Below are 18,697 nucleotides of genomic sequence, written 5' to 3' on the forward strand. Positions count from 1 at the left end.
ACCCCCTGATGATCCTCTAATCGCCTGAGCCAAGGTGTGAAACTGGGTGTGGGTCCCAATCAGCCAGGGTTTCGGGTGAGCTCTTTTTGAAACCTGGCCCCACCTTATCATGCGAATTCCTGAGGTGTGTCTGTGTGTCTTTGTGTGTCTGCAAAGACGTGACGTCCAACACATGCAGACACACAAAGACGCAGACGCACTCATAAAGTGAGTCAAGTTTGTTTCTCTAGCACATTTAAAGTACAGCTGTTGACCAATATGCTGTACATCTAAAATAATTAAATAACACCCAACACAGGATGAAATTACAGAGTTTAAGAAAGGAAACATAAAATTAGAAAACCTGAATAAAAACAGGACAAATAATTGTCATCTACACAATGAATTGAGATGCTCTTTTATTAAAAACTAAGCCAAAAGAGAACATAAACTGAAAAAAAAAAAACTGGCTCAAGGAAAAATATCAGATGCTAACAAGGCTAGACCACATGAAGATACTTTCAGGGAAGAAGAAATAAAAATGAAAACGTGTCTAATGGTCAGTGGAGGAATTTACAAAATCTGTGTTAGTTTTATATCAGCAACACTCCTCAAAGTTTTAAGACTGCTTCCTACACCTTTGCAACAATATTAATTCTTAAGAAAATCTCTTTAATGGCCAAAATATAAACACAAGAGGTTGGTCAAATACCTTTCATTTTATTTATTTTTTGCCATTTGTTTACAATTCAGGTTGAAATTCAGAGTCTGATCAAAGCTAACCAGAAAGAAAAAGGAAAAGCTTGTTTATGCGCTGGTATATGTTGCTTTAACAGCATCGCTGAAGGTTTATGCCAAAGGATGGTTGCACACAAGCATCACTTCATGCCTTTGGACTTTTCAGAGCTCCAGATTTCTTCGCACTCTCTGTTCACCACCAGTTTGCCGTCATCAGTCAGTTGAAGACGGCACATGTTGCAGTCAGGTCTGACAGAGTTTGTGTGCCACCTAGGCGTGTCACACTTGTTGTACATGACCAGGTTGCAGTCAGCCTGCATGCACAGACGGACGGCGTCTGATCCATAGGTGTCTGAAGCCCACAAAGGCTTCCAGCCATAGATGACAAAGTTACCATCATCCTGTAGCCATAAATTATATGTTAGATAACTGTCAGCACGCATGACTGGGAAACAAGGCTTTTATGAGCTTCTGAACTGAGAACATTTAGTCACCTGAAATATAGCTTTGAACTGCTTGTTGTTGGACACCAGGTAGTCTCCCCTGCGGAGCTCATCATTTTTGGACAAGAAGTTTCTGCTCATGATTCTAAAAGGAGAGAATATAGATGAGCTTGTATCCACAATATGCATTTAAAAGTATCAGGAATGTGTGAATCAATCAGTCAGTAGAGATGCGTAGAATACTTACAGGTTTTAATATTTCACACCAGCCGGTCTGCAAGCAGAAGAGAAGGGAAGAGTTAAAACTGAAAGCATATCACTTCATCTTTATACAATCTTGACCGGGGGTGGAGTCACACTCACTGCCCTTTACAGTAAAGGGATTGCATTTCCTAAGAAGTGTGTGTGTGTGTGTGTGTGTGTGTGTGTGTGTGTGTGTGTGTGTGTGTGTCCTTTGGTTGGGGGTGAGGGAGAGGGGATCGGGGGGGGGGGGTTTGTTTTATGTGTTGTTGGAGTGTCTCTTTTTTCAACCCACAGAACTCATATTGGGTGTGTATAGGAATTTCTTTTACTTGTGTATTAATCACATTATTTTATTGTATAATGCATTGGTGCCACTTGATTTTAACAAGTCTCACACTCATACAGTAAGACAACTGGTGGAGGTGTAGTAAGGAAGTTGGGGGAAGCAGGAACTCCACAGGAAGAGTCTTTTGTCTCTTCGAGGACTCTGGGAGGTAGCAAGGGAGTGTGAACCTTAAGGTGTGAAACAGCTGTGTACTGCCTTTTGTTCCTGGAGAAGGTATTTAACTGAGAGCCATGCTAGGCTCAGGGAGACTCTGCTGACCTGCCCCGCAGTCATGTAGGCTCTCCACAAGTTTGGTTTTCTGTTCTTTGTGTGTTTGGATTAAAGAATGTTAGCTACCGCTCACCGCTCGTCTGCAGGCTTTATTCAAATGGAAAACTTCCACAACAGGTGTTATACCATGTTCTGTTCTGGGCTTCTCTCATGCTTTTCTGTTTTTGCATCCCTTCATTATCTTTCTATAATCTTACATGATTAGTCCCATAAATCTGCTCAGCTGGAACGTTAAACCATCCTATTAAGAGAGGAAAGGTTTTTGCTCAAATTAAACAAGAAAATGCCTCCATTGCCCTTTTACAAGAAACCCGTGTCAGAGGTTAACTCAGGGCTTATGTCTCGGTGGGCGGGGCAGCAGTTTCATTTATGTTTTGAGGCCAAGGCCAGAGGAGTATCAATTCTCATCAGCCCCAGGGTTCCATTCAAACAATATGTTATTTCAGATCAACATGGTTGTTTTGTCATTGTTTCAGGGAGGTTGTATAACGTACAGGTAGTTTTGGTCAATGCATATCCTCCTAACACAGATGATCCCAAGTTTTTCAAACATCTTTTTTCGAATTTACCAGACGTAGGCTCGTACTCTTTGATACTTGGCGGAGACTTAAACTGCTGGTTTGACCCTGTTTTCAAGGGTTCAAGTTTCTTTATTTGTCACATGCATAGTTATACAAGTATGACACACAGTGAAATGTAGCCTGACACGCTCCTCGACATGTGGAAAAATGAGGGGGGGGGGGGGGGGGGGGGTAGAGGAAGAACATTATATAAATATATAGTATATACATTGGGTGAATGAATGTGCAGTAGTAGCAGCAAGCAGGTGAATTCTGTACATTAATATGAATAGACATCTGACTATTTTACAGGATAGACAATATAGACATATTTAAAATTAAAGGAATTTGGAATGTACATTGTGCCTTGGTTTAGTGTCTGGAAGAGAGTCCTGTCTCAGTCAATTATAGATGATGTGAGAGGGCGGGTGTGTGTGTTTAGGGCCCGGATGGCTTGGGGATAGAAGCTCCTCTTGAGTCTCTCTGTCCTTGCCCGGAAGATGCGGAACCTTCTACCAGATTGCAGAAGTTGGAACAGTTTGTTGCCAGGATGGGACGGGTCCTTCAGTATCTGCGCTGCTCTAGTCCGGCATCTCCTGGTGTAGGTGTCCTGAAGCGGGGGGAGAGCAATCCTGCAGCAGCGTTCTGCTGTACGGATCACTCTCTGGAGAGCTTTTTGGTCCTTCACACAGCTGTTCCCAAACCACGATGTCATGTTCTGTGTGAGGATGCTCTCCACAGCGCCTGTATAGAAAATCCTGAGGATCTTTGGAGAGACCCTGAACTTCCTCAGTTGTCGTAGGTGATACAGGCGCTGCCTAGCCTTTTTGGTCTGGACCTGAATGTGGGCAGCCCATGTCAGGTCTGAGGAGATGTGGACACCAAGATACTTGAAGGACTGCACCCTCTCCACTGGAGCTCCATTGATGATAATGGGCTTGTAGTCTCTGTGCTGACCCCTTCTGAAGTCCACCACCAGCTCCTTGGTCTTGCCGACATTCAGCTGGAGGTGGTTGTCCTGGCACCATGATGCCAGATTCTTCACTTCATCCATGTAGGCCGCCTCATCGTTGTTGGAGATGGCACCCAACACCACTGTGTCGTCAGCAAACTTCACAATGGTGTTGGAGCCATGGGTGGCCACACAGTCTGAAGTGTAGAGGGAGTAGAGCAGTGGCCAGAGGACACATCCCTGAGGTGCTCCTGTGTTGATGGTGATGCTGTTGGAGAAGCACCTGCCCACCCTCACCACCTGAGTTCTGCCAGTGAGGAAGTCCAACACCCATGCACACAGACGGCTGTTAAGTCCCAGATCCCTGAGCTGTGTGAACAGTCTGCAGGGCACTATTATGTTAAACGCTGAACTGTAATCAACAAACAGCATTCGCACATAGTTACCCTGTTTCTTGTCCACGTGGCTGAGAGTGGTGTGTAGGACGTGGGCGATGGCATCCTCTGTGGATCTGTTGGATCTGTAGGCGAACTGCAGCGGATCTGTGGTGTCTGGGATGGAGGAGGAGATGATGTTCTTCAGCAGCCTCTCAAACACCTTCATTACTACCGAGGTCAGTGCAACTGGCCGGTAATCGTTCAGGGATGAGGGTTTGCTGTTCTTGGGCACAGGGATGATGGTGGATCTTTTGAAGCATGTGGGGACCACAGACTTCGCCAGGGACTCGTTGAAGATGTAAGTGAACACACCTGCTAGCTGGTCCCCGCTGCTTTCCTTGTGTTCACTCTCCTCAATGCCACTCGGACGTCATGCTCCGCGATGCTGGTCACCGGTCTCTCGCTGATGACGTCACTGTCCTCGGTAGTCAGGCGGCAGATAGCATTAGCCGCCTGGCTAACCTCGAAACGGGCGTAGAACCGATTCAGCTCGTTGGTGAATGCAGAGTCGGCGTTGATCGGCGCAGTGTCCCTGGCTTTGTAGTCCGTAATGGTGCGTGGTCCGTGCCACATACTCCGTGTGTTGCCCTGGTGGAAGCAGGATTCCACACGTTCCCGGTACCGGCGTTTGGCATCTCTCACCGCGTGCCGCACGCCGTATGAGGCCGCATTGTAGGCGCTCATATCGCCAGTGGCGAGACCCGCGTTGTAGGAGGCGGTCCTGGCGTTTACTGCAGTGCGGATCGATCTGTCCATCCACGGTTTCTGGTTTGGGAATGTGGTGACTCTCGCAGTGGGGATAATCTCCTCCGCTAGCATATTGACGAAGCATACTGCTACTTCCGTAAACTCGTTGATGTCGACTGCGCATGCTCTGAACATGTCCCAGTCGACGTCGTTGAGTGCGTCCTGTAGCGTAGCTTCTGATTGGGCAGTCCACCGTTTTACCTCTCTCGTGGTTACGTCTTCCATCCGTATGCTTTGTTTATACTGGGGAATGAGGAAGATGGCGTTGTGGTCAGACTTCCCAAAAGCCGGGTGTGAGACAGCTTTGTAGCCCTGCTTGTATGGCGTGTAGCAGTGATCCAAAATTCGATCCCCTCTCGTTGGACACAAGACATGCTGGTAAAAGTTTGGCATGACTTGTCTGAGGTTCGCTTTGTTAAAGTCTCCTGCTACAATGAGGGCTGCGCCCGGGTCCTTGTTTTGAAGCAAGCTCAGCACATCATGTAATTCGGACAAAGCCATACCTGTGTCCGCTTGGGGTGGGATGTAGACCACCGTGGCGATGACCGAGGTGAACTCACGGGGCAGATAGAAAGGGCGGCACTTAATGATCAGGAACTCCAGATGTGGCGAGCAGCCGCTGGAAAGAGTAGAAATGCTCCTGGCATCACACCACTTTCTGTTTACCATGAAACACACTCCTCCACCTTTGGTTTTGTTCGACTCTGCCGTTCTGTCCGCGCGGAGCACAAAGAATGAATCCGACGGAGTTACGGCCTGGTCCGGCACGGTGGGGGTCAGCCATGTCTCCGTGAAGCACAGAATGTTGCAGTCCCTCATGTCACGTTGGAAGGTGACCCTTGCTCTTAGGTCATCGAGCTTGTTCTCCATGGATTGTGCATGCGCGATGCACCTGCTGTCTCAGTCTGTTCCTAATGCCAGCGCGTTTCCCCCGGCGCTTCTTTGTTCTGCGCCTCGGATGAGCGGCCCGTCCTTTGTTGTTCTCCATGCCGCGTAGAATCTCTGGCGGCCAGGAAGGGTCAGGTTTAAAAGTGTCCAAGATTAGATGTGCAACCTTGTCACTGATGTTTACAAGTGATCCGCTGTCGTATACTATAAGACTAGAGGATTTTGGGATGTAAACCAGAGCAAAAAATAAGTAAAAAACAAGAAAAGTGGATAGTCGGAGCGGAGGGTCAGGAAGGCGTCTGGACGTGGCCGCACCATCTGGATCGATCCTCATTAAAACCGGCCTTTCTGAGTAAGTCATCCTCGCGTATTCATTCAGCTTTTTCTACATATGGGGTAGGGGTATTTGGCGACATCTTCTTCCGACCGACAGGGAGTATTCTTTTTTCTCTAATGTCCATCACACTTTTTCTAGGATAGGCGACCTTTTCTTAGATAACTATTTGACTAGCATCGCGAGTGCCTGTGAATACCATGCCATAGTTATATCAGACCACGCCCCCCTAATTTTGACTCTGTCTATGACGACTTACCTAGAACAGACAGGAGTTGGCATTTTAACCCCACACTACTAACAGATAATACCTTTCTGGAATTTATGAATAACCAAATAAATTCTTTTAGACATAAACCTTTCCCTGAACATTTTTAGCCTTTTAGTTTGGGACTCAATGAAGGCCTATCTCCAAGGACAGATCATTTTTATATACAGCTATACAACCTCACGTTTTCCATCAGATGGCGAGCATCTACAATGGGGTGGCTATGACTCAGGTGATATAGCAGATCAGCTACTGATCGGAAGGTTGGTGGTTCGATCCTTGGCTTCCCCAGTCTACATGCCAAGTATGCTTGGGCACGATACTAACCCCAAAATTTCCATGGTCCTGTTAGGGAACCTGGGTGGTTGAGCCACTTTTCTTTTCTGTTAATAGAATTTTGAGTCTTGTCATTCATTGTGTTTTCTGTGTATCTTATGTTTCCTAGTTCAGTTTGTTTACACTCTTGAGTTTATTCAGTATTTCTAGTTCCTTGAGCTCCATCAGTCTGCGCCTCGGTGTGTGCGTTCCTCGTACTTCATGTTTTACTTTCAGTAATGGTCTCCTGTCTGGTGTGCGTCATTTTCAGTTTTGCATCCACCTGTCTCGTCTGTTAGATTTTTGCCAGCTGTGTTTCCCAGATGTTTCCTCTTTGCCTTGATTTCCTCTTGTATTTAGTGTCTGCGTCTCCCCCTGTCCTGCATCCCGGTCTCCCTCAAACAGGGAGAACGAACAGTCGGGGGGGGGGGGCTGTGTTCTGCCAGCCTGTTTGTTTAGTTTTCCTATGCCTCCCAGTTTTGTTTTATGTACATTTGGTTTCCAGTATTAAAGCTGAGGATTAAGTTTAGCCTTATCTGAGAGTCTGTATTTTGGGTCCTCAATCCTGCCTGCCTCACACAGTACATGACTAGTCCTGAGTGTTTGTCACGTTTCTCATAATGTTCTCATATGCATCCCTGTCTAATTCTAACCCTGTTATCTCATCATGACCCAGAAACATTTTCTGTAAGTCAGTTCATGGAAGCAAACTAGCCACCACTAATCGGAAACAGAAATTTAGTTGAGCAACTTTTGGGTGTAGAAAGTTCAGAAAAAATGGATGTGAAAGCATGAGTGGTTAATTTAAAATAATCTAACAAAAACTTACAAAATCAAGTTTGCTGATGGTTTGGTGTGCAGTGGGGAAAATTCTAGTTTTCACATTGTCAGACATTTAGATGTAGGTGTTTATAATCTCATTCTAGAATTTTTGTATATCCTTTGCATGCTTGGATGAAGTATGTGAAAACTGCTCAGCTTTGCTTAACGATGTTTGACTATGTTATCTGCTAACTGTGTAGGTCATAGAAGTACAAAATTCCCAAGATGACCAGTGCCAGGAACTTCCTTGGAAAAGATAGTGGGAGTTGCTCTCTGCCCAGCAACAGCCTGTGGGACAAAAACCTGTTGTAACTAAAAGATACAGAGAGTTGTGTGTGAGGGGATAAAAGGGATGCTGCTAACAAGTGCTCATGCTGACATGCAAAAATGCTCCACATGCACACAGACTCTGTTGCAAGAAGCCATTGAACACTTAGAATGCATTTCATGCCATCCAAAGGGCACTATGTACATTTAACAAACAAAGCCTATAAATCTCTGCCTATGTATACAATGTCTGTGTGTAGTGAGAAGGTGGAATTTCTTGTAGACTCCGGAGCCACTCACATCCTGGGCCATCTGACTTCAGGAAATCACATGATACGGTGAGGTTAGGTTTCACAATGAGCTCACCCGAAACTTTGGCTGATTTTTGACCTACACCTGTTTACACTGCGATAGACTTCAGTGAAAGTTTCTAAAACTACATGAACCTATTTCAGCCTCAGCAGTTGGAGAAGACAACTCCCTTTACAGGTGCTGATAACGCAAAGGCCGTAAAACAGTAGACCCATTGTTCAGTTAGGTTTCATAGCGAGGCGCGTGATGTGTGGTATGATCAATTTGTAACTTCCTCCCTCTTCCTTGGAATGCATAAAGGAGTGGGAGCACCAATTCTGTTTCAGAACGCTCATTACCTTGTGTCCCTTTCTGTCTGTCCTGTTTAGTTCTGTCAAGTTCATATGTCTTAGTCCTGTTTTTTTTGTTTTGTTTTGTTTTTTTAGGGTGTTTGTTTAGTTTTGTGTCCTGTTGGGTTGTTGGATTCTGTTCACTTGTGTCTTTTCCCCAGCTGTTTCCTCTCTCCCTAATTGCCTTGTGTGTATTTAAGTCCAAAATTGCTGTCTGCTTGTTGTCTTGTCCGTCCTCGCAGAATGTTTTGTTTGAAGATTCGTAGATGTTGGATTCTTTGTTTGGCTGGCTCTTTTGAAAATCTGGATTATTTGTTCTCAGTTTAAGTTAATAAAGCTGCTTTTTTACTGAATTTACGTTTACCGTTAGCCAGCAGTTTTAAATTTCCTTCAATGTCGCCTGCTCTGGCCCCTGGAAGACAATTGACTATGGTTGCCGGTGTCTCTAGCTTCACATGTCTGAGAACAGAATCACCAATTACCAGAGTTTGACCCCCGGCGGGTGTGTCGTCGAGTGGGGAAAAACGGTTAGACACATGAACAGGTTGGTGGTGTACCTGGGGCTTCTGTTTAGGACTATGCTTCCTCCTCACTGTCACCCTCTTTCCCCAGCTGCTTGGGGTCTGCCGGGGAACAGCTACTGAGGCCTACGCTATCTTCGGCTTCACTGCGTATAAGGGCCTGGCAAGCTACAGGTGAATAAAGGATGCGAATCAGAGTCTCCAATTCAGTAATCCTGGCCTCCAGAGCTGCAAATATGCTACATTTGTTACAAGTATCATTTACCATTTACTAAAGGAGGCCGAGGAGTAACTAAACATCTGACACAATGAGCAGAAAAGTGCAGGAGGGACAGGTGAAGAGGCCATGGTGCTAGCGAGTCAGCTACGAGCTAAGCTAGGCTAGCAAAACAATAAAGACACAATGAGTGAATACTTTGGCTATAAATTAGGGAGTGACTACGATGACCTGGATGACTTAGTACCTTCACAGACACAGAGTTGAAAATGATAAACTAACTGTGAAATATTTATTTTGAAGCTTTACATTTGCTGTGCTTGTGATTTCACTCACTGAAGAACAAAATAGTTGTATGGATGCATTCACCCCACACATTTCCCTTACTGGGTCTACTGACTGCAGGTGGGAAGACCTGGGCAGACTTGTGCGCAATTGTAACAGAACGTGTGACTGGCAAGTCAGGGAGGAGCCAAAAATGTTGTTCTCCCTAAAACTGAATGCTTATAAAACAGTTATGCTGTCTATTGTTATACTGTTCACTGTGTTCGCTCAGTTGAAAATGGTGGTTTAATTGTTTATTGCAGGTCACACCCTGTGCAGACTCCTCTCATGCACTGGTGTCTGACAGCCTGTGGGCCTCATCTAAATATGATGCAGGAATGATTAAAAATTGCAAACCAGTTTACCTCATCTTTTCCTGTCAACTTAGTTGGTTAAGAATTGATATATAAATTAGTTGATTGTTATTAGATCAGGGAAAGATCATTTGATCATAACACAAGTGAATAGAATGTTGCAAATGAGCGGAGACTAACAGACGGAGTTTCTTGTTTCTGATGTATGTGAAGCTTGCACCTAGACATACACGCACGCCTGCTTCAATGGAACAAACTGGCTTTGTCAAATACATGACAGCAATCTCAAACATTTTTATTTTACAAGCTAAGTACAATGATTGGGTGTGTGACTAAACTGAGTGCAACAGTACAAACCTGGGATGAAACATTACAATGAGGTGTTTAGTAAGCATCTGACAGCAAACATTAGTGTTGTGTGAACTGTGCAGCTGCTAACAAAAATTTATTATTGTATTCAGCAGGTGGAACTATGCCAGTTGACACCAGACCCCAGATTCTGTCAGTTAGTTGTGTGACACTATTTGGGTGGATGCCGTAGGCATCCACACTATTGAGATCCTGTTTCTCTTTATTCTTTATCCTTTATTATTCTAGTTGCTCCGTTTCTTTGCCGCTTAACTACTCCCTCAGTTTTCAGCCGATTTTTACCATTCAAACTCTAAACTGTTCTGCTATTTCTGCTTTCGACTGCTATATCTTTTGGTACTTATTACTATTATACTTTTTAAAATATTACACTTTTTTCCTTTAATTTGTCCCATTGAAATGAATGGGAAACTTCTACAATTCTGCTAAAACTTGCTTGTCTTTGAAACTTAACTACTTCCTCATACTTTCACCTAGAAACTCCATTCAAACTTTAAAACGTTCTCAGATGATTGGGCTATTCCTGTGTGATTCAGCTTTTTCATATCTGTTACCGTTTTCATGTAATGACTCTTTAAGTTTTCAGTTACAACTTTGTGATTTTTCAGAAAATACATGTGTTGCTATGGTTGCTATGCAATTAACTCCCACTGCACACTCGTCCGTTCTGAATTTTCTCTTCATGTCTGAACAACTCCTTGCTACTCGCTCAATTTCCACTCAACTTCCACAAATTATACATCAAAACGTAGGTATTTTTGCTGGCTTTAAGACAGTGTCACTATAATTATTGTGAGAGTTACGTTTTTTTCACAATTTGCCTCGAAGTGACACATGGTCTAAAAACTCCCCATTCAAAGTCTATGGGGAGGTTGTGAAACTCAGAGCTGAAATACTGAAACTGAAGGCATTTTCAAATCGTCATATCTCCTTAACGAAGCAAAGTTAAGACATGAGGCTTGTCCCTGTATATCTTCAGACACTCCTGACACTCACAATTCAAGAATTATTTTCTCACCTATTACCGTTCTGAGATGAGTTAGACTTGTTTGAGGGGTGGAAATCTGTCCTCCTCTCATTTTTCAAATTCCGAAAATGAAGCCGTTTCTTCTCTCGTCATATCTCCGCGACGGAGATACAAAGAGCTATGTAAATCGCAGTCAAAGTACACCAAAGTCCGCTGATTCACCCAGTGCAAGAATTATGCTTCTATCCCACCTAGTTTTTGAGTTACACGACGTTTTGTAACTCCAAAAAACGGCGTTTTTCGCGTCTCACCGCGATCTAATTCTGACTCCTCATCACCCTTTTTTTCAAAGCGCCCGCCCCCTTAGAGGTGGCGCGATTGGTAATGACACCGCTCTTCAGACCAGAGGTCGTGGGTTCGATTCCACCTTGGCCCACATGTTTTTTTTTTAACTACAAATTTATACACTATCACAGACCGGTAATTCATATTGATAATTTATTACAATTCTGCAAAGTTTAATGATTTTAGCAGCTTTTCTAATATGGACCTCAGATTCTGGTTAACAGTCTATGGCAGAAATACATACAAGTACACAGCCTGATGAAGCAGACAGAAGCAGTACCTCTGATTGGTTCCGCAGTTTCACCTCTTATCAGCACAAATCTCACCCTCTTCTGCTGTTTTCACCTCTTTTCTGCTAATTTGAGCTTCTGTTCCACAGTGCACTCAGCCTCTTCTGCTGTTTTCATTAGAATTTTAAGCTTTTCCACCTTTTTTCAGTTACGTGAGAACCAGTTTGGCTCAATGAGTAGCTGAAAAATATCAGCCTCTTCTGCTGTTTTAGCAGGATTTCAGAGTTCAGCTTTTTCACTTGTTTTAAGCACAAATTTCAGTTTCTTTACCTCATTTCACAACAAAGTTCTTCCTCTTCACCTCTTTTCTGCTAATTTGAGCTGCTGCTCCACAGTGCACATTTTCCCTCTCATCATATCTTTGCTTGTGACCAGAACTCATTTGGCTCAGAGGGTAGGGCATCTGTCGTGAGACCCGGTGGCAGAGGTTCGAATCCTACCTGTGACAGCTGCTACACATGTTCACTGCTTGCATGCGCTCTGCTTTCTTGACACTCTCCAGTGTGTCATTACACATACAGCCATCTTCAGCAAGCACTTCTGCTTCTACACTTCTTTTCAACTCGGCTTTTTGCTTCTTTACCTCTTTTCAGCAGAAATTATTCCTCTTCACCTCTTTTCTGCTAATTAGAGCTCCTGCTCCACAGTGCACTTAGCCTCTTCTGCTGTTTTCATTAGAATTTTAAGCTTTTCCACCTTTTTTCAGTTACGTGAGAACCAGTTTGGCTCAGTGAGTAGCTGAAAAATATCAGCCTCTACTACTGTTTTAGCAGGATTTCAGAGTTCAGCTTTTTCACTTGTTTTAAGCACAAATTTCAGTTTCTTTACCTCATTTCACAACAAAGTTCTTCCTCTTCACCTCTTTTCTGCTAATTTGAGCTTCTGCTCCACAGTGCACATTTTCTCTCTCATCATATATTTGCTTGAGACCAGAACTCATTTGGCTCAGAGGGTAGGGCAGCTGCCGTGAGACCCGGGGGCAGAGTTTCGAATCCTACCTGTGACAGTTGCTACACATGTTCCCTGCTTGCATGCGCTCTGCTTTCTTGACACTCTCCAGTGTGTCATTACACATACAGCCATCTTCAGCAAGCACTTCTACACCTCTTTTCAACTCATCTTTTTGCTTCTTTACCTCTTTTCAGCAGAACTTCTTCTGATTCACCTCTTTTCTGCTAAATGTTTAGCCTTTTCACCTCTTATTAGCACAATACTAAGCAGCTTCTGCTAATTTCACCAGAATTGTCAGTCTCTCCACCTCTTCTTTGTAAGAATCAGTTTGGTCCAGTAAGGTGAGACGCCGCCTATAGATCAGAAAGGCCAGGTTCGAATCTCGCTCAGGGCAATGTTTTTTGTTTTTTCAACTTTTTCTGCTTTTTTCAGCAGAAATCTTCAGCGTAAGGCATCCACACAGCATTTTCGCAGGAAATGCAATTTTTTCTAGTGTTTTCCTGTTTCTCTTTATTCTTTATCCTTTATTATTCTTCAAGTTGCCACTTTCTTTGCCGCTTAACTACTCCCTCAGTTTTCAGCCGTTTTTCACCATTCAAACTCTAAACTGTTCAGCTCTTTCTCCTGATGCCTGCTATGACTTTTGGTAGTCATAACTTTTATACTTTTTCAGATATTAAGCTTTTTATGTCATTTTTTGGCCCATTTTGCTGAATAGGACCACATTATCAGTGTGATCACAAGTTTTGCTTGCTTGGCTGAGCCATGTTTTAGCTCAGTGAGATAAGCAGCCGTTCTCAGAGAGGGAGGCCCGGGTTCAAATCCAGGTTGTGGCAACATTTCTTTCACTTAACAGTTAAACTTTTTTAACTCTTTTCAACACAAATTTCAGCTTTTTCACCGCTTATCAGCACAATTTTCAGTTTTTTCTGATGTTTTCAGCACAAATCCAAGCTTTTTAAGCTGTTTTCAGCAAAAAACCTCTTTTCAGCAGAAATTCTGCTCATTCAACTCTTTTCAGCAGAAATTCTGCTGATTAAACTCTTTTCAGCAGAAATTCTTCTTATTCACCTCTTATCAGCACAATTCTCAGCCTCTTCTGCTCATTTCAGCACAATTATCAGTCTCTCCACTATGGAACGCCAGGACTGCCATAATGAATTAATTAAATACACCATTAAATAATTAATTAAATGTGGCAATAATTAATTAAAATTGGAATTAATTAATTAAATAAATAGTTATGACACATGTAATTAATTAATTATTGACACATTTAATTAATTATTTATGTATTTCACATTTTAATTAATTATTGACACATTTCATTAATTAATTATTGACACATTTAATTAATTATTTATGTATTTCACATTTTAATTAATTATTGACACATTTCATTAATTATTGACACATTTAATTAATTATTTAATGATATATTTATTTATTTCATTTTGGCAGTCCTGACGCCTGGCTCTCATCATGAAATAATTTTATCTGTCAGCCTCACCCATCAAACTCAGGGGGCGGGGTTAACGCTGATCGAGTCAAAACCATTGCTTTGGCCTGGTGGCCATTGTTTCTAGCACACAACAACCGGCATGTGGAAGCTAACAGAACTGAGCTTTGAAAAACCCTGTTTGTGTGTTACCAAATACCGTTTTAATATTTTTTTAGCCGAGAATGTAGTGGTTTAATCTTCATGTGTCTGGTCGGTTTGTCAAGATACAGCCTCTTTGCAAAAGTGTTTTGATGATTTCGGAGATGTCGTCCCAGTCTCACGGCAAAGCGTGGGATAGACCCGCTCGCCTCGCAAGCAATCCCACCGACAAAGCGCAGGCCCCGGTACACAGCTGTAGTAACCCCCGCTGACTTCTTTTACTGAGGTTATATTTATCGGTGTTTTATTTCCTGATGTTCTTATGTGTCCTACGTGTTTCAGTCGCCAATTCTGAATTATAACTAACATTAAAAACATGTTTAAGGAGGAGAGAGAGCAAATAAATCTGTTTAACATCTGATCTTTGGGTTTTTGTTCAGTAATCAGCGTGACCTGTGTATAAACACATAAAAGAGATAACGTTGGTGTTTCCGTCATGTAGTAACTGCTGGCTTTAACTATACAAAGGTTGTTCGACACTATGAAACACATACAGACTTCATGATGTTCGGCTAATACTTTTATTGTGAATATTAATCATGCTGACCTCGCTCTGTACACCACGCAGCGAGGTCAGCATATCCACGATATCCTCAGCTCCATGAGTTAACACAAAGTTTCCCAGCTGACTATCTAACTGCCAACTATTCCAGAGACGTGAAAATATACAGCATAAAGAAAAGTGTAAGAGACTCAGCAGCAGATTAGAATAACAGTTATAGATTTAATAAATCACCAAATGAATCCAAGAAATGAGCAAACCTGTTCCGACAATTTGAATTTGTATTCCCTCAGCTGCAGACTCGCTGCTGTTTAAATGTTTGAAAAGGAAGATTAGATATAAAAAACGTCAAACATAGCCTCAGTCTGCCTTCACATTTGATATGAGGCCAGCACGTATAGTGGCCTCAGCAGGCTATTACTGAAATACACGTGCTATATCATAAACTATGATATAAACAGGGAGGTCCTATTAACATGTTTAGTTTTAAAGGACACCTTCCTGCCTTTAGGAAGAGCAGTATTAGTTTTCTTCTAACATCCAGAAGTCTGCACAATGTGTTTCATAGTTTGTAACAAGCCTTTGACAGGTAAACATAACATGACCGAAAAAGCAAAAAAAAAGAAAAAAAAAAGAGAGAGAGAGAGAGAGAGAGTTGACATAAGAAGAGAAAATTCTCTCAATTATGGAGACAGGCAAATGGTTCATTTATGTTTGATGTGTGTTTATTCCTCCCTAAATATCGTCGGTGAAGTTCGCCATGCATGTCAGATTTTCCTGCGCATTTTTATACCTCTGCCAACAGAGAGAGAAAAAAAATCACATTCTAACAGACAGCTGGTGCTTAGAATACAGTTGAATAACTATTAAAAAACAGATGATATTTAGATGATAGTTCAGTCTAACACATGTGCCAGTGAACCATTAAACGTCTGTGAAACTATGCAGTTATGAAACGTAACTTTAACCTCAGCCAAACCGATTTGCTCAGTTGTAAATAAAACAGCGAAGTAAACGTGACCCGACAGACAGAACCTGAGTGAATGAAGTCCAGCGTTTAACCACTGAGAGCTAAAACTCAGCTGAGGTTTGAAAGCTGTGTGCCGGTGATTGGACATCAGCCGCCGATGAAGCTGGTTCGCCTATAAAGTGCTCTGTAAGGAAACAAGCTCCAGCAGCTCTGCGCTCGGGGAAAATACTATATTTACTTATCTTGTGCAGAAAAATGCGCTGACATTGCGTTATATCGAGCACTGGCTGCCCAGTTAAACTGTGACTATCACCAGGTAACTAGGCGTGTTTCTTGAATTAGCAGCAGGTGTTAAACAGCTGACAGATGAGGAGGAGGATGCATGCAGGTAAACTGAGGGTCTGCTGAGCTGATCGCTGGTTTCGTGAGAAAAATGTCAGCTCGTTATTTATGTTACAGAAGCACAGAGACACAAGACCAGGCGGAAAGAGACGATCGTTCGGTGAGAATCTGCGAATGCAACATGTGGAACACGGAGAGTGGAATATGTAAACAAACCGGTTAATGTAACCCCCTCGGTGCACTCTGCATGCTAACTGTTAGCAGAGCTAGTGAAATCTCTGAAAACATCTGAGCACTTTTGCAAACATGTTCTATGTTGACAACCTGACCAGACATACGTCGCGACATTCGCGGCTAAAACACTGTTAAAAGTGTAGCTGGTGACAGAAAAACGGGGTATTTTAAAACTACACCACCACCATTGCTGCCTGTGATTTGATCTGCATTCTGGGATAACTGGCTGCCCCAAGTCTACACAAGCAATCGATTATCTAGGATCGACCTGTTTTGACTTACTTTGCACGGCAACCAATCAAATGTTAGAGAAGCTGCATGGGCAGCGTTAACCCCGCCCCCTGAGTTTGATGGGTGAGGCTGACAGATAAAATTATTTCATGACGAGAGCCAGGCGTCAGGACTGCCAAAATGAAATAAATAAATATATCATTAAATAATTAATTAAATGTGTCAATAATTAATGAAATGTGTCAATAATTAATTAAAATGTGAAATACATAAATAATTAATTAAATGTGTCAATAATTAATTAATTAAATGTGTCAATAATTAATTAAAATGTGAAATACATAAATAATTAATTAAATGTGTCAATAATTAATTAATTACATGTGTCATAACTATTTATTTAATTAATTAATTCCAATTTTAATTAATTATTGCCACATTTAATTAATTATTTAATGGTGTATTTAATTAATTCATTATGGCAGTCCTGGCGTTCCATACTCCACCTCTTCTTTGTCAGAAAGATGTTGGCACAGTGAGATGAGAACCTGCCTTGAGTACCAGAAGGGCCAGGTTCGAATCCTGCTCAGAGCAACATTCTTTGCTTTTTTTTTTTTTCAATTTTTTCAGCTTTTTTCAGCAGACATCTTCAGCGTTAAGGCATCCACACAGCATTTTCGCAGGAAATGCAAATTTTTCTAGTTTTGGTTTGTTTCCTCTTTCCAAGAGAAAGGCAGTTTTATGCTTGGACATGTCCTAAACAGTGCACTTAAATCAAACCTGTCAGGTGTCATCCCTCCAGGGAATGATATTTTGTGTGTTGTTGATTTAATAATCAGCTCTCTTTTCAGCAGGCCTGCAAAATTGATACTAAAGCGCTATAAAATATTCTTATTGAAAACAATCAAGTGTGATTCTCCGGATTTCAATGGGCTTATAAATTCACTTATCTGGGACACTGATCACATCAGGTGGTAAGTCCTGAGTTTAAAAGTGTTGTAGCAATAAAAAATAAAAAAAATTTATTGGTTGCATTTTGCATACAAATGTTAGACTTAGATGAAGAAAAGAGGTTAGTGAGAGTGAGGATGAACATGCAAAATTTTCCCTCTAACACTTTAGAATGATGCACATAGTGAACCTCTCTGAGTATGCTGTTGATGCTGAATGGTGTTGAATTGGAAATTTTGTTTTGGTGATTTTATAAAATAATCAAAGGTGGGATGTAATAGAAAATTTCTATTATATTCATTTAAAGTATTTAAGTGCATATGCTTAGTTGTGACACTGCGATAGACTGTTCAGTGAAAGTTTCTAAAACTACATGAACCTATTTCAGCCTCAGCAGTTGGATAAGACAACTCCCTTTACTGGTGCTGATAACGCAAAGGGCGTAAAACAGTAGACCCATTGTTCAGTTAGGTTTCATAGCGAGGCGCGTGATGTGTGGTATGATCAATTTGTAACTTCCTCCCTCTTCCTTGGAATGCATAAAGGAGTGGGAGCACCACTTCTGTTTCAGAACGCTCATTACCATGAAACTGATGTTTTGATGTGTTCTCCTGCATGTAGTAATAAATAGCGTGACCACAGCTGACTGTGTTGCAGACTTTATTTACAGAGAATTCAATGACACCAAAGTGCAGTTTGAACAACGCCGTCTGTGATTAATGCAGATGGAGTGTTTACAATCTTACGAAGTCTTTGACTTAAAGGTCTTCTTAGTCTTTTTTTTTTTTTTTTTTATGGTGTTTTAGTTTTGTGTCCTGTTGTGTTGTTGGATTCTGTTCACTTGTGTCTTTTCCCCAGCTGTTTCCTCTCTCCCTAATTGCCTTGTGTGTATTTAAGTCCAAAATTGCTGTTTGCTTATTGTCTTGTCCGTCCTCGCAGAATGTTTTGTTTGAATATTCTTTGTTTGGCTGGCTCTTTTGAAAATCTGGATTATTTGTTCTCAGTTTAAGTTAATAAAGCTGCTTTTCAGTTTATCCCTCCTGTTTCTGAACCCTTAATTTGGGTCAAGCTCTCCCAGTCATACAGCAAACTTTTCCAATTTCACTAAAAATGCAAAATATGAAACAACAGGCCCTGAAATCTCAAAGCTGAGTAATATTCAAGAATGGATCTTGGCAGTTTTGAAACGCTTCCCAGGATAAGCCACAAAATGTCCTTAAATATCCTGCCTATGAACGCAGCTCAGGATTACATGATGT

General features: G+C 42.0%; 1 protein-coding gene across 1 annotated transcript; it reads right to left on the minus strand.

Moving 5' to 3' along the window:
- Positions 1–385: 385 nt before the first annotated feature.
- LOC146701784 (B-type lectin plumieribetin-like) lies at positions 386–1,453 on the minus strand. The gene is made up of 3 exons (XM_085469209.1): positions 1,408–1,453; positions 1,212–1,305; positions 386–1,118 (listed from the first exon to the last, which is right to left on the minus strand). Exons 2-3 carry the CDS (start codon positions 1,299–1,301, stop codon positions 858–860), a joined length of 351 nt encoding a protein of 116 aa, XP_085325335.1. The 5' UTR covers positions 1,302–1,305; positions 1,408–1,453; the 3' UTR covers positions 386–857.
- Between the last annotated feature and the right edge of the window lie 17,244 nt (positions 1,454–18,697).

This window comes from Copadichromis virginalis, linkage group LG9 (genome assembly GCF_057382275.1).
Source record: "Copadichromis virginalis isolate Kocher_CV1m ecotype Utaka linkage group LG9, C_Virginalis_male_GT1.1, whole genome shotgun sequence".
NCBI classification, from domain to species: domain Eukaryota; kingdom Metazoa; phylum Chordata; class Actinopteri; order Cichliformes; family Cichlidae; genus Copadichromis; species Copadichromis virginalis.

Coding starts and splice junctions, on each gene's coding strand:
- LOC146701784 (XM_085469209.1), bottom strand. CDS start 1,301: ATGAGCAGAAACTTCTTGTCCAAAAATGATGAGCTCCGCAGGGGAGAC. Junction 1,119..1,211: donor AGTTCAAAGCTATATTTCAG/GTGACTAAATGT, acceptor TTATGGCTACAG/GATGATGGTAACTTTGTCAT.